This window comes from Globicephala melas, chromosome 9 (assembly GCF_963455315.2).
Source record: "Globicephala melas chromosome 9, mGloMel1.2, whole genome shotgun sequence".
NCBI lineage: Eukaryota > Metazoa > Chordata > Mammalia > Artiodactyla > Delphinidae > Globicephala > Globicephala melas.
The window spans coordinates 68,727,778-68,743,415 of record NC_083322.1 but is presented as its reverse complement, the minus strand read 5'-3'; the positions used below and the strand labels follow the sequence as shown (position 1 = coordinate 68,743,415).

The 15,638-nt window shown below is 37.2% G+C and overlaps 1 protein-coding gene across 1 annotated transcript in view; it reads left to right on the top strand.

The window, feature by feature from the left end:
* The window catches only part of ANKMY2 (ankyrin repeat and MYND domain containing 2), a 34,026-nt gene extending 20,034 nt beyond the window's left edge, over window positions 1–13,992 (top strand). The window contains exons 5-10 of the mRNA XM_030857142.3: window positions 193–353; window positions 4,441–4,655; window positions 5,449–5,584; window positions 9,683–9,811; window positions 10,850–10,979; window positions 12,721–13,992. Coding sequence (XP_030713002.1) covers window positions 193–353; window positions 4,441–4,655; window positions 5,449–5,584; window positions 9,683–9,811; window positions 10,850–10,979; window positions 12,721–12,905 — 956 coding nt within the window. The 3' untranslated portion in view covers window positions 12,906–13,992. The remainder of the gene's footprint in view (window positions 1–192; window positions 354–4,440; window positions 4,656–5,448; window positions 5,585–9,682; window positions 9,812–10,849; window positions 10,980–12,720) is intronic.
* Window positions 13,993–15,638: the final 1,646 nt, after the last annotated feature.

Genomic DNA, 15,638 nt, shown 5'->3' with positions numbered 1-15,638 from the left:
TTGATCACAAAGCATGCTTATAGATGTTCCCCAGAACATTTTACCTCTCCTCCTCCCCCGTACTCTCCTTTTCTACAAATTGAAGATGTTGATGCATGTTTACTTCAGAAAACAGAGTAACATAATTAAAAAAATGGAAAATGTCTTATTTTGAATAATGAAATTATATATTTCCTATTTTTCTATTAAAAGGTCAACATGATTGTGTGACTATAATCAACAATTTCTTTCCTCGAGAGAAACTGGATTATTACACTAAACCCCAGGGACTGGATAAAGAGCCAAGGCTGCCCCCGAAGTTGGCAAGCCCCCTGCACAAAATTATCACCACAACAAATCTGCATCCTGTCAAGGTACCGTAACGTCTACTGTATTTGCTTTCTATTCAAATATTGCTTCAGAATTTAAACGGCTCTTAGTACATAGGATCATAATTGTCTTGGGTTGCTTTTTGTTGATGTAAAGCTTGTGATAGACTCTCTTGTTCACTTGATACAGTGAAGGAGTGCTGTCGTTTGAAACCTAGAAGAGAGTGAGGGACACAGCCTAGAGCCAGAGGAAAAGCTAGGCAGAGAGATGGGTTCAGCTGAAGCCTAGCTTCCACCTCATCTCACAGTGAGCTCCGGATCATTAATGGCTCCAGAGAGGCAAGGGAGCCAGGCTTTCATGTGTCAGTCTGTAATTGGCTGAGGTCTGTCCCCAGAGGGAAAGGACAGCTTCCCAGATAGTGACAAGTGAGGTGGCTGTCTTTGGATGAAGAAAGTTCCCTGAGGAAGGAGGCAGCTCGGAGCCCACAGCAGCCAACGAGCCAGCAGCAGGGACCTGGTACACAGGCCTGGTAAAGAGAATCTGGGTGGGGAACCAACAGCATCTACTGCGCTAATTATCCTTCCAGGAAATGTTCTGGAATGTAATAATGAACACATTTTTTTTTTCATGCAAGTCGGTATTTGATGCATTTAAGTGATACACTTCTAGTGAATAGTCAAATCACACAGATTTTCAAACTCAGTAGACCAACCCAGAAGTCCAAATGGCTTAACTGGGAAACTTCAAGGGCTATTGTGAACTATTGCCACTGCTATTTGCTTCATGTTTTATATATGACCTTTGTGTTTATTTGTAAACTGATTGTTTTTTTTTAATTGATCCAAATTAATATTATTTTTTCAGTGAGTCATCACATAAAACTCCATGTGTGCTACAATGATGCTGTCCTTTTTCAAATTTCAATGTCTACCATATGTCTTCATTCATAATGTATAGATTTGATAGTAATTCAGAGCTGTTTGGTGAGCAAGACAGTATGTTGGGTCAAAAATTGAAGTTTTCCCTTAATACAAAGTGTTAATGTAGTGAAATAGATTTCCTTTGTCTTTTACAGAAGAATCTGGAATATACTTCTTGTCATTAAAATAAGTGGACAGCTCTCATAAAGTAACTCTTTTGAAAACTAACACTCAAGTTCCAAATTGTGTATAATCTTATTACTTTACTGCTACATCCCTTTGCATATGGTCTTTGAAGCTCGAGGAACAAACAAATCAAAAAATACCTTTCATGTGGTCCTTCACCCAAATTAATTTTCTGGACCATCTAGAGAGATGACAGACTAGCAGATCCTTTCCCATACAACAGACAAGTGGTATCTATTCTGTTTTTATTTTTCAAAACTCAAATGTTTTACTTAACATTCTGAAAGAACCGCTAGAGGCAACACTTATGACCCTAATCGGGCAAAAAGGAAATTCAGTCATGAATCAGGTGTTTGTGTTTCTAGTGGAGATTTTATAGGACTTAGAATTTAACCTCTAAAAAATATTTAGCCTCTTCTGTTTCAGTCTTTCTTTCCCTCCCAGCACACACAGGAAAGACAGAACTGCTGTAAACAGTGACTCCCTCTCCGTGGCACTTCTATTAGGAGTGGAGCAAGCTGGAGTGGGAAGACAGGATTTTTCCCAGGGATACAGTATTTCTCAATGTAGAGAACGTGTGTGGTTTTACAAGGCCCTTGTCATTCCCCCTCTAGCCTGAGCATTACAGAATATTCTGGGTTTGATTGATTTGAAGAAGTTTCCTGTATGTATCTGATTCACTGTGTCTTATATCCGTGTCCACCCTTTGAGATTGCAGTAATCTCAATTATTGTGATAATTGAGTCTATGGAGTAATTTTTGATGTTTGCACAGAACCTAGTTCCTCAGGGTTAAATATCCTAAGAATTACTGTACCTCCAATTATCTTTAAAGGCACATATTTTGAGTAAATTTGATTAGGGGTATATTTATACAGACAAACTGTAAAGGTATATAAACTAAAATAGCCTACATTATATTTTTTAGAGCACTTGGTCTTATAAGAGAGACTATTCTATAATTATAGTACCTTCCTTCAGACCACACCTTGCTTTTTGTACGTATAAATAGTCTATTCACTTGAAAACCTTTCTTTTATCCATACTTTAGATAAAAGCTGCCCAGTTGCTTCTGTGGTGGCCCATTTTCATTGCTTTACCCCTTTTCAAGCTGGCACAGGTCTTCATAGGGCTTATTATAAAAAAAGTAACTAATAGCCACTCTACCAAATCAAAGACCTTTTAAGATAAGCACAGTACAACACTCGATCCAACAGTGCACCTTTTTGCTGCATTGTACCTAACACAGATACATTTGCACGGAGGTTAAGTGGCTGCTATAGCAATAAGGATGTTTGCTTTCAACAGGGACTTGGGGAATTGTGCTAATGCCCAGAATACAGAGATTATAATGGAGAAAAACAGAGTCACAGGAAAAATGACAATAGAGTTTAGCAGAGTCTCTAAGTGATTAGGAAACAGATGTGTGCAAGTGATCCTATCTTTTGATTATTAACATGATTTTTAAGCCCAGAATTTATTTATTCCTCTTCAGTAATTAATGATTCCCTTTATAATAAATATATTATTTTACAATGCTGCAGAGATTAAAGGACAGAAACTAATTCAAATATTATTATTTTGTGTGCAGCTATGTAAATGATTCAGTGAGCTCACTGTTGAGCTGTGGGTATATATCATTTTTTATTGTGTGTACTGCTGTATATTATAAAATAAAGTCTAATGTCTTAAACAAAAAAAAAAATCAATCATTAATCTGGGTTCTATTTGGGATTTTTTAAAGAATTCTTACATGTAAGTTTAGATCCTATCCTTAGATTACAAATGCTGTATACAAAATATTGAGCAAACAGCTTCAATTGATTGCAGTTGACAGCAGAAATATAAACAGGTAATTAATGATATATATTACGGTAGGGAAAGTTTTCAGCAAACTTTTTGTTACCAATAAGGATTCTGATTATACTTATTTCATGAAGTCTAATAATTTGTTATTGAGTGCTATATTTTAAGTAAAATACTAGGTTATATATCAATTTAGTAGTGTCAAAAATAAGTAAAAAACCTTAATTTAACAGGAACATTTAATATATGTTAAATTTTCAAGTAGGAAGCTCAGCATGGGTTTTACTTAAGTTAACAAATTATCTTCATGTCTAAAGAAAAGGATCTAATTCATGAAATCTGCCACCTGTTGTTTCCTAAGATTACCTGGGACAGGTATTTAGCTGTAACACGTAAGTTAACAAATACTGAATGAACTTCTGCTCTGAGAATACAACTGTGCCTATGTTACACACGTGTTTACATTACTGTATCTCACTATGGATTTTTACAGCTGTCCTATGAAAGCCTACCACAACCAATAAAGAAAAAATAAATACTCCTTATTACACTAAATTTGGGCTTAATCTGGGCATATATGGGAAGTGTGGGACTCATAATGCATCAGATTGGATAACTCTCTTAGAATCCCTTTTTAAAGCTATTTTTGCTTTCCGCTTTGACCTATTCGCATTGGTGATTAGAAGCATATTAGGAAAATTTCCAAAGAGAAATGTAGTCAATCAGTAAGTAATACACCTTTTATTTTTAGACTTCTTGTCAGTAAAAATCTTCATTTCCTTATAATTAACAAGAATGAATGAGAATTATGGTTTTCCTAGCCATGAAATCCTAACAGTAATGTTAACTAAAAGTAGTGATTGCTCTGTTAGTTGATTCTATATATAAAAGGTGTACAAATATGCCATGCTTATCTTTAGTGAAAGTGCTTTTAACAGAGATAGTGAAACCATGATTCCTACTGGCCAACTAACACCCTAGTTTAGCTGGATGGCAAATCACTCGATAACTGATACACAGAATTCAAGAGATTCCATAATGTCAGGGTCCTTCTGTATTAGTTTTACAACTTGATCAGTGGCAATTTGCATTCTCATTTAAATTAACACAGTAAATACATGACCATAAGAAAGACTTTATTTGGTAATCAAAACTGACTACCTAATTTGCACATGGAAAATTTCTCAATGAATTTCTAAGCTCACTGGGATTTCTTCTAGATTGTGATGCTTATAAATGAGAATCCTCTGCTGGCAGAAGAAGCAGCTCTGAATAAATGCTACAAGGTGATGGATTTGATTTGTGAGAAATGTATGAAGCAAAGAGACATGAATGAAGTACTGGCTATGAAAATGCATTACATCAGCTGTATCTTTCAGAAATGTATTAACTTCTTAAAAGACGGAGAGAATAAACTGGACACTCTGATCAAAAGGTACTGTTTTTTCCCATGTCATGTATAAAGTACACTCAAATGGATAATGTTCCATTATATGAGATCTCATTATGGATTTAAAAATTAAACATTTTAGCAGCAGATGTTAATGTTGAGATCACATTTCATCTGTAAGAAACAAGGGGCACTCATAACTAAATTGATTATTCCATTCTATACTCTTTACAACAGTGCTTTTGTTATCACCAGTTATAGGTGAGAAATCTGAAGTTTGGAGATGTTAAATATCATGTGTAAAATCATACAGCTAGAAAGCAGCCCAAGTCCAAATTTGAGGATAGGAGTGCTTATGCCATAATTGCTGCTCTGGATTCACAGTGGCGCTCAATGTATCTCTGTTTCTGTACCCAGGAGAGCTGTGTGTTACCCTTGTTCTCTGACCCCTGGGGGTCAAATTCTCCGATAGTTTTACTAAGAAAAGAGAACTAAGTCAGAAGGGTGTGACTCAATGAGAGTTTTCATTCTTTGTACAAATAACTGACATGGTAATAAGTAACTAGCTAATCTGATAACAGTGTTTAGTATGTTTTATGTCAGGGGTTACTTTTATAAATACATCTCTAAGCCCCTAAACCTGATAAGGCCTAGCCTAATGCGCAGGTAGAGCAGCAATCTGAATTGAGTCTATCCTCATGATGTGAAGACCCAATGAAAATCTTATGCAGCAAAGAAGAAACTACTCAAAGTTCATGGGTTCAGCTGGGAGGAAATGCTTAGTAACTCAACTCCTTTAAAAAGTAACTCTAGTTACTTTTTAAAAAATATCTTTCAGCTTGTTAAAAGGCCGACCTTCTGATGGCTTTCCAATATATCAAGAAAAGATCATTAGAGAAAGTATCAGAAAATTTCCTTACTGTGAAGCTACACTTCTCCAGCAGCTCGTGCGAAGCATTGCTCCTGTTGAAATTGTAAGGCTCTTCGCAACTAAGTTAACTCTATCAGTAAGACCTAATCACCATATTTTGTACAATTAAAGTCATGTTCTCTTTAGCATTATTTATTTATTTAATAAAGACTTAATTCTTTATTATTTTAGAAAAACTTCAGAAGCAAACATGGAGATAGGTTTGCCTGTTAACACTGTTTCTGTTTATCCATTTCCCCTCTCTCAATCCTCTTCTTCCATTTATATGGTTCATGGTTTAATAAACAGTATATCCTTATGTCAGAATATAGATTGTTACAGTGGATACTTACATTTTTAATGCCTCTGTGAAAGCTTAACAGTGGGTACACATCCACTATGTGATACAGATCCACAGTTGTTCAGGTGTAGTGTGTGAAAAACCAGTACAAAATCCCATACTAGATGAAAGTAGGAATTGAATGTCTGCGTTGATGGTTTCCTGTCAGGGGATGTGAGAGGATAAGTCATGAGAAGGCTCATTGTGTGTCCTGCTAAACAATCTCAAAGGATGTCCCAGCTTCTTATGTTCTACTTTAATGCCTCTGATTTTATAAATTTTCCATACGTTAAAAAAAATCTATTTATACTTGCCAGTTATGGGAAGTAAATTTTAACTTTATTATCTATTCTTTAAATTATTTACTGCCCTTTTGTCATATATTTATTTAAATAGTATGAAAGACACTCCCTGCCTTCCCTATTTTGAATAGGTTTCAGTTTACCTTATCTACACCAGTTATGCTTTTACGCATTTCAATCAAATCCTTTATCAGCCTTTGTCTATTAGGCAAGAAACTGATCCTGACACTATTCCCATCCCTGGTTTCCTCCCTCCATCTGGCAATGTTGGTTCTTCTCTGCCTTCTCTAGGCTGTTATATCATTCTCAGTCTGAAAAATCGGGACTAAAAATGGGTTCCAGGTGTTCCTTTATACATTGACTTAACCGACTCAGAACCATGGAAGAAGAAAGACCTAAGCAGACAAGATGATCTCATGAAGTTCATGCACTGATTTATTCCTGAGAGCTCTCCATGATTTCACATAGAGATTCTTTCCCCTTGCTCTTTAATATGCTTGGCTATTTGGTGTTTAAGCTTTTGGAAGATTCAGGTTAGCAAATTATGAGGGTGGTGTATCAATTATGAATGTGTTTTGGCTGTGCATATCAAACTCCAGCCAACTATGAATTAAATAGATAAGGGTTTAGTTATTCTTATATACTCAGAAGCCCAAAGGTAGGCAGACCAGATCGGGCACAGTAGCGCAGAAATGGACTGAGGACCCAAATACTTTCCTGTTTTTCCACCCGATATTCTTTAGCCATACAGATTATCATACACATGCTTATGACCTCAGAGTTGCAAGGCTTCTCATGCTCTTCCTCCAAGCTCACATTCCTATCCTAGGCAGACAAGCAAAGGAAATTGGTCTGTAGCTGGAAAACATAAGCTCTCCCTGAAATGCATGCTGACCTGTGCTCTTAGTGGCACAGGTGGAAGTGAGTATTTTGGAGAAATGGGTATTCTGGGGAAATGCTTTTGGCTGGTCTAAACACTGCTGCTCTGACTAAATTATGTTTCTGTTAGTAAGGAGTTGGGGGAATGGCTATCAGAGAAGCAATTAATAGTGGCTGCTGTGGGATATTTCCAGCACTAACAAGTGTAGCTGACATTGTACCTTCAAGGGAGAAAACAGAAAAACTAAAAATAGCAGCCTGGAGTATTTTTTAAAAAGTCAAAGCAGGTTAGTGTAAGGCTCAACAATCCATTTTAACCCTGTATCATAAAATAATGTAGTTAGAGTGTATGGTGTGTGATTGATATTTATCCTAGTGATCTGAGCCATCAGTAAAAAGATAGTATTTATTTAATGCAATTTAGAAAAATTTCTCTCTTTAAACATTTTTGTTCTTTAAGAGTTACATGTTCTGCTCTCCGGAGAACTTTATTTATCTGCAATGCTTGTGGTTGTGAGTGTCCCAGATAGCCACTGTTTACTGCCTAATGGCTTCCGGTATCCTGCAAGTTCAAAAGCCTCTGAAGCAGTGTTAAGCTTGTCCCGTGCCATGGTGGTTCTCATGGCTGGCTGCCACGAGGGTCCCCTATGGTCCTTTCTGACAGTGCTGATGCCTGGGCCCTCATGGAGGGGTTTTGATTCCCTCCGCCTACTGTGGAACTCTGGCTTCCACCTGTGACAGAATTCAGCAGGAAGTGTGAGGCATGGCTACACTTAAGAAATGCTGCTCCAGCATTGTAACAGATGATAACTGTTAAAGATATTTTGCTTTCTCAATTGACAGTGTGTATTTTAACATCTGGAAGGCTAGCTAATGTCTCTGATTTTATAGGATACATTGAATAAAGCATCCTGTTCGTTTTTAGGCTGCATATCTTCTATAGGTGGAGCTCTGGTGCCTAAACAGATTCTTATTTAACAAAGTAGATGACAAGATTTTGCACAGCAAGAAAGAATTCTTGTCATTCAACTGTGACAAGAAAGATTTCATGTGGTTACTCTACTGTACCGTCAATTTTTTTCTGAAGCAATAGTTCACATTAACAGCCATACTTCTAGCAAAAAATCCTTTAGTTTTACCTCCAGTTACATCTGTGAGAATGTCATTGCTTTCTGACTCCCACAAAAGTCCTGTTGTGGGGGAGATTTTGAACATCTCAGTCACTTTTACAAAAAAAAAAAAAAATGTAATTGTTGTAAAATCTGTTGAATATATCATACTCTGTGGGCCAGACTGTTGTCTGATCAAATACTCTACTTTTAAGGCAGAATAATTTTATAGATTAATAAGTGTTCATTGTAACATTTAAGTACCAGTAATTCTCAAACTTTTAGTATGTTTCAGAATTACCTGTAATAATGCAGGTACATGGACCACATCCTTAGAGATTCTAATTTAGAAAGTATAGATCAATCTGAATTTTTAACAAGTTCTCTTCTGAGCACAACTGCCATAGACATTCATTCCTTATGAAATTATTAACTTATATCTAGTATCTGAGGTTTTATTTCACTATTTTTTTCTCACTGTTATACTATCTTCATTCCAAAAGAGAATTCTCAGCCCTTGAATGTGAAAGGAAACTCAGTCATCATTTGTTTTCAGGAGGAGTAAGGCGGTTTTCAAAATGAGTACAGTGTAAAACAATGTTCCAAGGTGGTATTTGTAAAGCTCTGTTGTGTACAATTGATAAGGTAATATTAAAACAAATAAACTTAGGAAGAAAAGGCAAATGAAAATTTAAATTATGAAAATTGGCAAAAATTTAGTTGGGAATAAAGAAGCAAATTGGAAAAACTCAGAAACAGGAACTGTTTTGAGTAGGTAAGACAGCTCGATACCCTGTAATTGCTCTAAATAGGTCTTAATAGTATTATGCTAGGCTGATAAACATTCAAATAGGTCTTAATAGCATTATCCCAGGCAGATAAATATTTGCCCTTATAATTTCCCATGTAAAAAAATTTCATAACTCCTCTTTAGCAAGCCATTCTGATTTTCAGTAGCCATATGATAATTTTCATATTTTTTGGTTTTTCTTAATACCCTAATGCAATCACATCTATGTCTTTTTAATTTTAAGAGTTTGGAACATTTCAGTAATAAAGGTGATAATTTTTAACTATTAGAATTGCAGACCAGCATCAAGTAAATAGTTTAAAGTCTTTAAAACACTTACATTGCACTAAACTTTTAAGAATTAAGATAAACATTTGTGATGTGCCCTATAAATTGTCCCTCAAAATATGTATATTGTCTTAATTCTCAGAAGGAAATTCCACTCTGAGCTCATTGTCATATATCTGAAATCTTTGTGTGCTTACTGAATAATCCTAATTGAAAAAATACTTTTATTCTAGAATAAGGCCAGTTTTTTTCTCTCTGAATATTTGGATCCATGACTTACCTGCCATGTACTTTGTATAGAAAAAGGTGTACTCAGAAAGGCATCTATCATTTTGTCATAGTCTGTGCAGTCTCTCGCCTTAATAATTTTGTCTCTTGTTCTTGACATGTCTTCTCTGTAGTCTTTCAGTGGTGATTTCAGAGGTTTTTTTCCTCCTCTTCTAACCCACTGTAGGGTTCTGATCCCACTGCATTCTCTGTACTTACCCAAGCCATCACTGGTCAGGTGGGTTTCGTGGATGTTGAATTTTGCACCACCTGTGGAGAAAAAGGAGCAAGTAAAAGATGCTCAGTGTGCAAAATGGTAAGAATGAAGTTCTTTTCAGTTCATTGACATCTGGTTTAGATTTCATCCAAATTGATAATTGAGTTTTAATATTCTGTAAATATAATAGTTGATGTCTGTTTTCTAATAAATTCTAATCCATTAGATATAAAGTATTGCATCTAATATTTTAAAATAATTTTGGAAGAGAACTACAGGATAAATGTAGTTCTGTGCCCTCTCTATGTTCTGTCAAACTCCCAGGCTGCCCAACTTCTATGCTGACTACCCCCAAAAAGCAAAGAATATGAATGAATGAATCAATATGAGAAAACAAGAGAAAAATTATCCATAGGGGACTGAGACTGGTGCAGATATGAGAACCTACAATGGAACAGTTCTAAATATGCAGTCTTAAATCTTCTGATGTTGACTTTAACTACAATCTCTTCATCAGCTCTTCCTTGTAAAACTACAACTCCCTTCTGACTGTCACGAATCTTTAAGCTTTCTGGATTACTACCCACTTCTGTCAGAATTATCTTTATAAAGGGCATATCTGAATGGGTTCTTCTTCTCACATACAAATGTCACCCACATGCATGCGTCTATACATTCACTTTACCCTATAGATTATGTTAATTTCCTCTTGTTTTTTAAGGTTGAAATTCTTCAGCATATTCTTCTGTAACCTATCATATTCTGCTATAACCTACTTCTCCAGTTTCATTTCCTTTAATTACTTACTTCTCTGAGCCTCAGTTTCCTTATGTGTGAAATCGGGCTAGAGTTGTGAGAATTAAATGTGACCATCTATATTGATTAACTACTGCCACATGTAAAAACACTCTAAAATATTTTACTTAAAACAACAATCATTTATTTTTTCTCTCATGTCTGGGGTTGGCTGGGGCACTTGTGTTCCATGTGTTTCTCATCCTCCTTGGACCAGCAGGAGGTCATTTAAAATAAAGCATAGAAAAGTTAACATTTTTACAGCACAGTACTTGGTTGAATGTCATAATTGAAAAATTATGCGATTACACCTCTTGAAAATAAACGTACAATTGCCTTCAGGTAATATATTGCGATCAAACCTGCCAGAAAACACATTGGTTTGCACACAAGAAAATCTGTAAGAGTCTCAAGGACATTTATGAGAAGCAACAGTTGGAGGCTGCCAAAGAAAAGAGTGAAGAGGACAACAGTAAGTGTATAAAAAGCAAGATCATACTGTTGGTCAGTGGGGAAAGGAAGAATCAATGATACTAACACAGGACACACAGGAACCGAGTCTTCTCAGGGGACCAAGGAAGCTTGGGGTTAACCAACATAAGGATCACGCTTAAATGCATCCCTGTTTTGAGTCCCTGGGATAATGTACAAGACTGTAGTCAGCCTAGCTATCACTAGAAAATGAAAGACATAAAATTCTGAGGATGGGACTTCCCTGGTGGCGCAGTGGTTAGGAATCTGCCTGCCAGTGCAGGGGACACAGGTTCGTACCCTGGTCCGGGAAGATCCCACACGCCGCGGAGCAACTAAGCCCGTGGGCCACAACTACTGAGCCTGTGCTCTAGAGCCCACGAGCCACTACTACTGAGCCCGTGTGCCACAACTACTGAGCCCGCGCGCCTAGAGCCTGTGCTCCACAACAAGAGAAGCCACTGCAATGAGAAGCCCGCACACTGCAACGAAGAGTAGCCCCCACTCACCACAACTAGAGAAAGCCCGCACACAGCAACAACGACCCAATGCAGCCAAAAATAAATAAATTAAATTAAATTTAAAAAAAAGATTCTGAGGAATATCGTTTATTCCACATTCTACGTTATGACTCATGAGACTGCCCTGGAACCATGCACTCTTAACGAGTTGTTACTTATATTTTGCTCACAAGGGATTTTAAGGTCTTTGAATACGAAAATAATTAAATTTCCCCTAATGGCTACCCAAAAATTTTAAGGTCGGAAGCCTTTAAATTTCTTAACTATGAAACTTCAGGTGAAATTACAGAGTAAATCTATAAATTACAAATTAACTTGAACAAATTAAATTTCTACAAGTGTGAGGGCAGTGAGTTCCATATTATTTTTCCTCTCCCTCCCTCCTGAAGTATATGACTCATTTTCATCAGGAACAGTGAGTTGTTTGAGCAATGATTCATATATTGGAGAAGAGAACCGCCCACACTACCCAGAGGATATATAGCACATTCTGGGGAGTGATAGTTTGAAAGCACTGCCCAGGTGATTCTAACACTAAGCACGTCCATCTCCACCCCTCAAGGGACTGTGTCCACTTTACCACCTGGTGGAGAAACACTACTAGTGGGAACGGATGATTGGTACAAAGCTGAATTCATACAAAATTAAATTTTTAGAAATAAATTGTTAAGAGAATAGTCAGGCTTTCTGACTGCCGTGCGTTCTCCCGTTTTCTGAACCAAACTTGTATATCCTTTATGTTGACAGGTACTAGAGAAGCCATATGGGAGGACAGTCAGTAGAATGGGAACTCCTGGCTGTTAGACATCAGCCCGTATCACACACCATTCTACACCTTTATTCTCCACAGATGTAGGATAGGCTTTATTATGCACCACTTTATGGATAAGGAAATAGCCTTGTACAGGCAGTTACCTAACCAAGCACGTCAAGCTAACTCATGGCAGAACTGTATTCGAATGTGGATTTTGCCAGTCAGCAATCCTGATTTCAAGGCCTGAGTTCAAATGCCAGTTCTGTTCTTCTCCTAGCGGTGCAACTATGAGCAAGTTAACAAACCCCTCTCTTCTCAGTTTCTCCATTTGTAAAAAATGATAATAGAGATGATACTTGGCCTCATGGTTGTTATGAGGATTAAATGATTGAATACACGTAAAGTACTTAGAAGAGTGTCCAGCACATGGTAGGAACAAAATGACTCACTTTTTTTCTTTTTATCAGATGGCAAACTTAATGTCAATTCTAACTGTGTTAATGAAGAGCAGCCGGAGGCTGAAACAGGAATCTCCCAGGAGGACTGCAATCCTAAGGATTCTGTGGAAGGGGAGAGAGAATCTCTTCAGAGTGGTGCTGGGCTGGAATGCTTACAGGATGCTCCTGCAGGTCCACAGCAGTCCGAGGAGTAAGAGCCGGAGCAGGTGCCAGCGTGGACAGTCCTCACCCTGGCGGGCAGCTGGAAAACTCACGAGACTGTCCTCCTTGCCTCCACACCTGCATGGCACTGTGGCAGGATTCCACATTTCACAGAATACGTGCTCTCCAGCAAAGCTCTGTCTACCAAGCCCTAATTTCCTACTGATTCTGTTCAATAATTGGTCACATATTCCTAGGGAGAAAAATTTTTTTTTCAAAATGTAGGAGAAACATTTCTATTCCCTTTCTGAGGCAGGCTTCCCAGCAGTTGTTCTCAAAGGAAAATAAATCGCCTTTTAAAGAAGAAATATAGGTTTTAGGGAACACAGAGGCAAGCAGAACAGTTGTAGGAGAGAGGAGATTTTCAGGAAAGAAAAATTTTATAGCCATAGAGATGGGTAGTTAAAAGAATCATAACTTATATGTAAATAAAATGCATATAAATAGCATTTACAATAGTGAAGTTCTACTTATTAAGGTGCAATGAAGATATGGTGATATATGTATATGTAGAGCTGATTCACTTTGTTATAAAGCAGAAACTAACACATCATTGTAAAGCAATTATACTCCAATAAAGATGGTAAAAAAAAAAACAGATGCAATGAAATGAAGAAAAGCTACATGTTAAAGGATCTTTGCCATAGTTCACCTAATTGTAGTTTTTCTACAGAATTTATCCTGAGCAGCCTGAACTTTATATAGTTCCTGCAGTGGTGTTTTATCTACAGTCTTTGTACCTTCAGAAATGTCAAATCCCCCAGGAGGAACTAAGGCATAGCCACAGTTATCTCAGCATGTGCATTTAAAAAGATATCTGACGGAACTGTCAATTAAACAAAGGCTAAACATACTGTGTCCACAATTATAAAACTAACTCATGTGCCATTTTCCACTTGAAAGGCTTTTACCTTCCTGTAAGCTTTTCATATGGCTCTTCCTGTCCACAAACTGATTTGTAACTGTCACTTATAGACTGTCCTGGCATCAGTTTTTAGTGTCTGAGTATTTAAATAAAGCTAGAGTATGAGATCTGAAGATAGTGCTGTGTTTCAAAGTTTCTTGTGTTGATTTGTAAAATAAATTGTGCCTACTGATATCGCTACCTCACATCTTGTTTCATAGTGTTTTGCTGTCGAGGGTGGCAAATATTAAAGAAATACTAGAGAACTTAAAACATTTTAGGAAACTTAGCAAATACTGGAGAACACAGTATAATTATTTTAATATTCACAATTGCAAATCAAAATGACTAGAATTCTTGCCTCATTTCACTGATTAGATTTTTCTGTCTTGCTGCTTTTCCTCTTCCTTACACTCAGTTACTTTTCTCCCAGTGCCAACACATACATCTTCTGCACACCCTGTACCATGCTGCTCTAGGAAGACTTCATGTGAGTAAATCACAGTTAAGTGGGTAGGAATTCTACAGGCAGATTTTACCTGAACCTGTCAATCATGATGAGCCTCCTTTCACTCATCAAGGTACCTCAATCTACACACTGATAAACATTTATCTTTGACCAGAAAAATAGTCCTCCCAGGCCTTCCTCTTCCACAAGTATGTTTTTTAACCTGAGTTCCCGGATTCTAATTATTTTCTGGGTGTGTGGTATCATCATGGTCCCTGTCTTTGGATAGCATGGAAGGTTATGAAACAGCAGAAGGGAATAGGAAAGTCAAGAGATGAGGCAACGTAGAGGTAATTTTCCCTTCATTGAAATGAATGCTAATATGAATCAGAACTCTAACAAAGCTACAACTGGCATTAATAGTAACTTTCCAATTGGACAAAGGGAACTTTAGATATAAGCCATGTCAATATCAAAATTTCCATGGATGTATTTCAAGAAAGGGGTGGTTGGGCTTCCCTGGTGGCGTAGTGTTTGAGAGTCCGCCTGCCGATGCAGGGGATACGGGTTCGTGCCCCGGTCCGGGAAGACCCCACATGCCGTGGAGCGGCTGGGCCCGTGAGCCATGGCCGCTGAGCCTGCGTGCCTGGAGCCTGTGCTCCGCAAGAGGCCACAACAGTGAGAGGCCCGCGTACCGCAAAAAAAAAAAAAAAAAAAGGGGGGGTGGTCAGAAGATGGAGTTTAAGAGAAATGAGGTTGGTTCTCATTATACTCCCTTCCTTTGTCATAAATAACCAAAAATAGATGTTTCCATTATAACACCATCAAAACAGGTGTTACCCGTTTTTTTGTTTTGTTTTTCAATATGCCATCAAGAAACTTCTTAAACAAAAATAGACCTAAAGGATAAGAATAGCCTTACTATTCCAATATGTCTTATACTTAGAGCAGATGTAATAGAATATTAAATTAGCCAGTGGGTTTATTAGGAAATTGGATTCTGCTTTTTGATCCAATAGGTGGTAATAATAGCTACCACTGAAAGTTACTGTATCCCTGAAGTTATCTTGTTTAATATTCACAACAATCCCATGAAGTAGACTTTATTTTTATCCCCATAACACAGATAAGGAGGCTAAAGTCTAAAGAGGTCTACTAATGTATCCAAAAATACAGAACTGGAACTCAACAAGGTCTGCAGTTTTGACTACAACATTGTACACTCTTAATATCACTGTAGTTTCTCTGCAGATGTAAGATAATAATAGAGCTCTGAAGACAAGCCATTATTTTACAGGATGTGGTAGATAATCCCTAGGCTCTAAAAAAGATGAGTGATTTTAGTCATCATGACGTATATGAGTTTACTTGAGT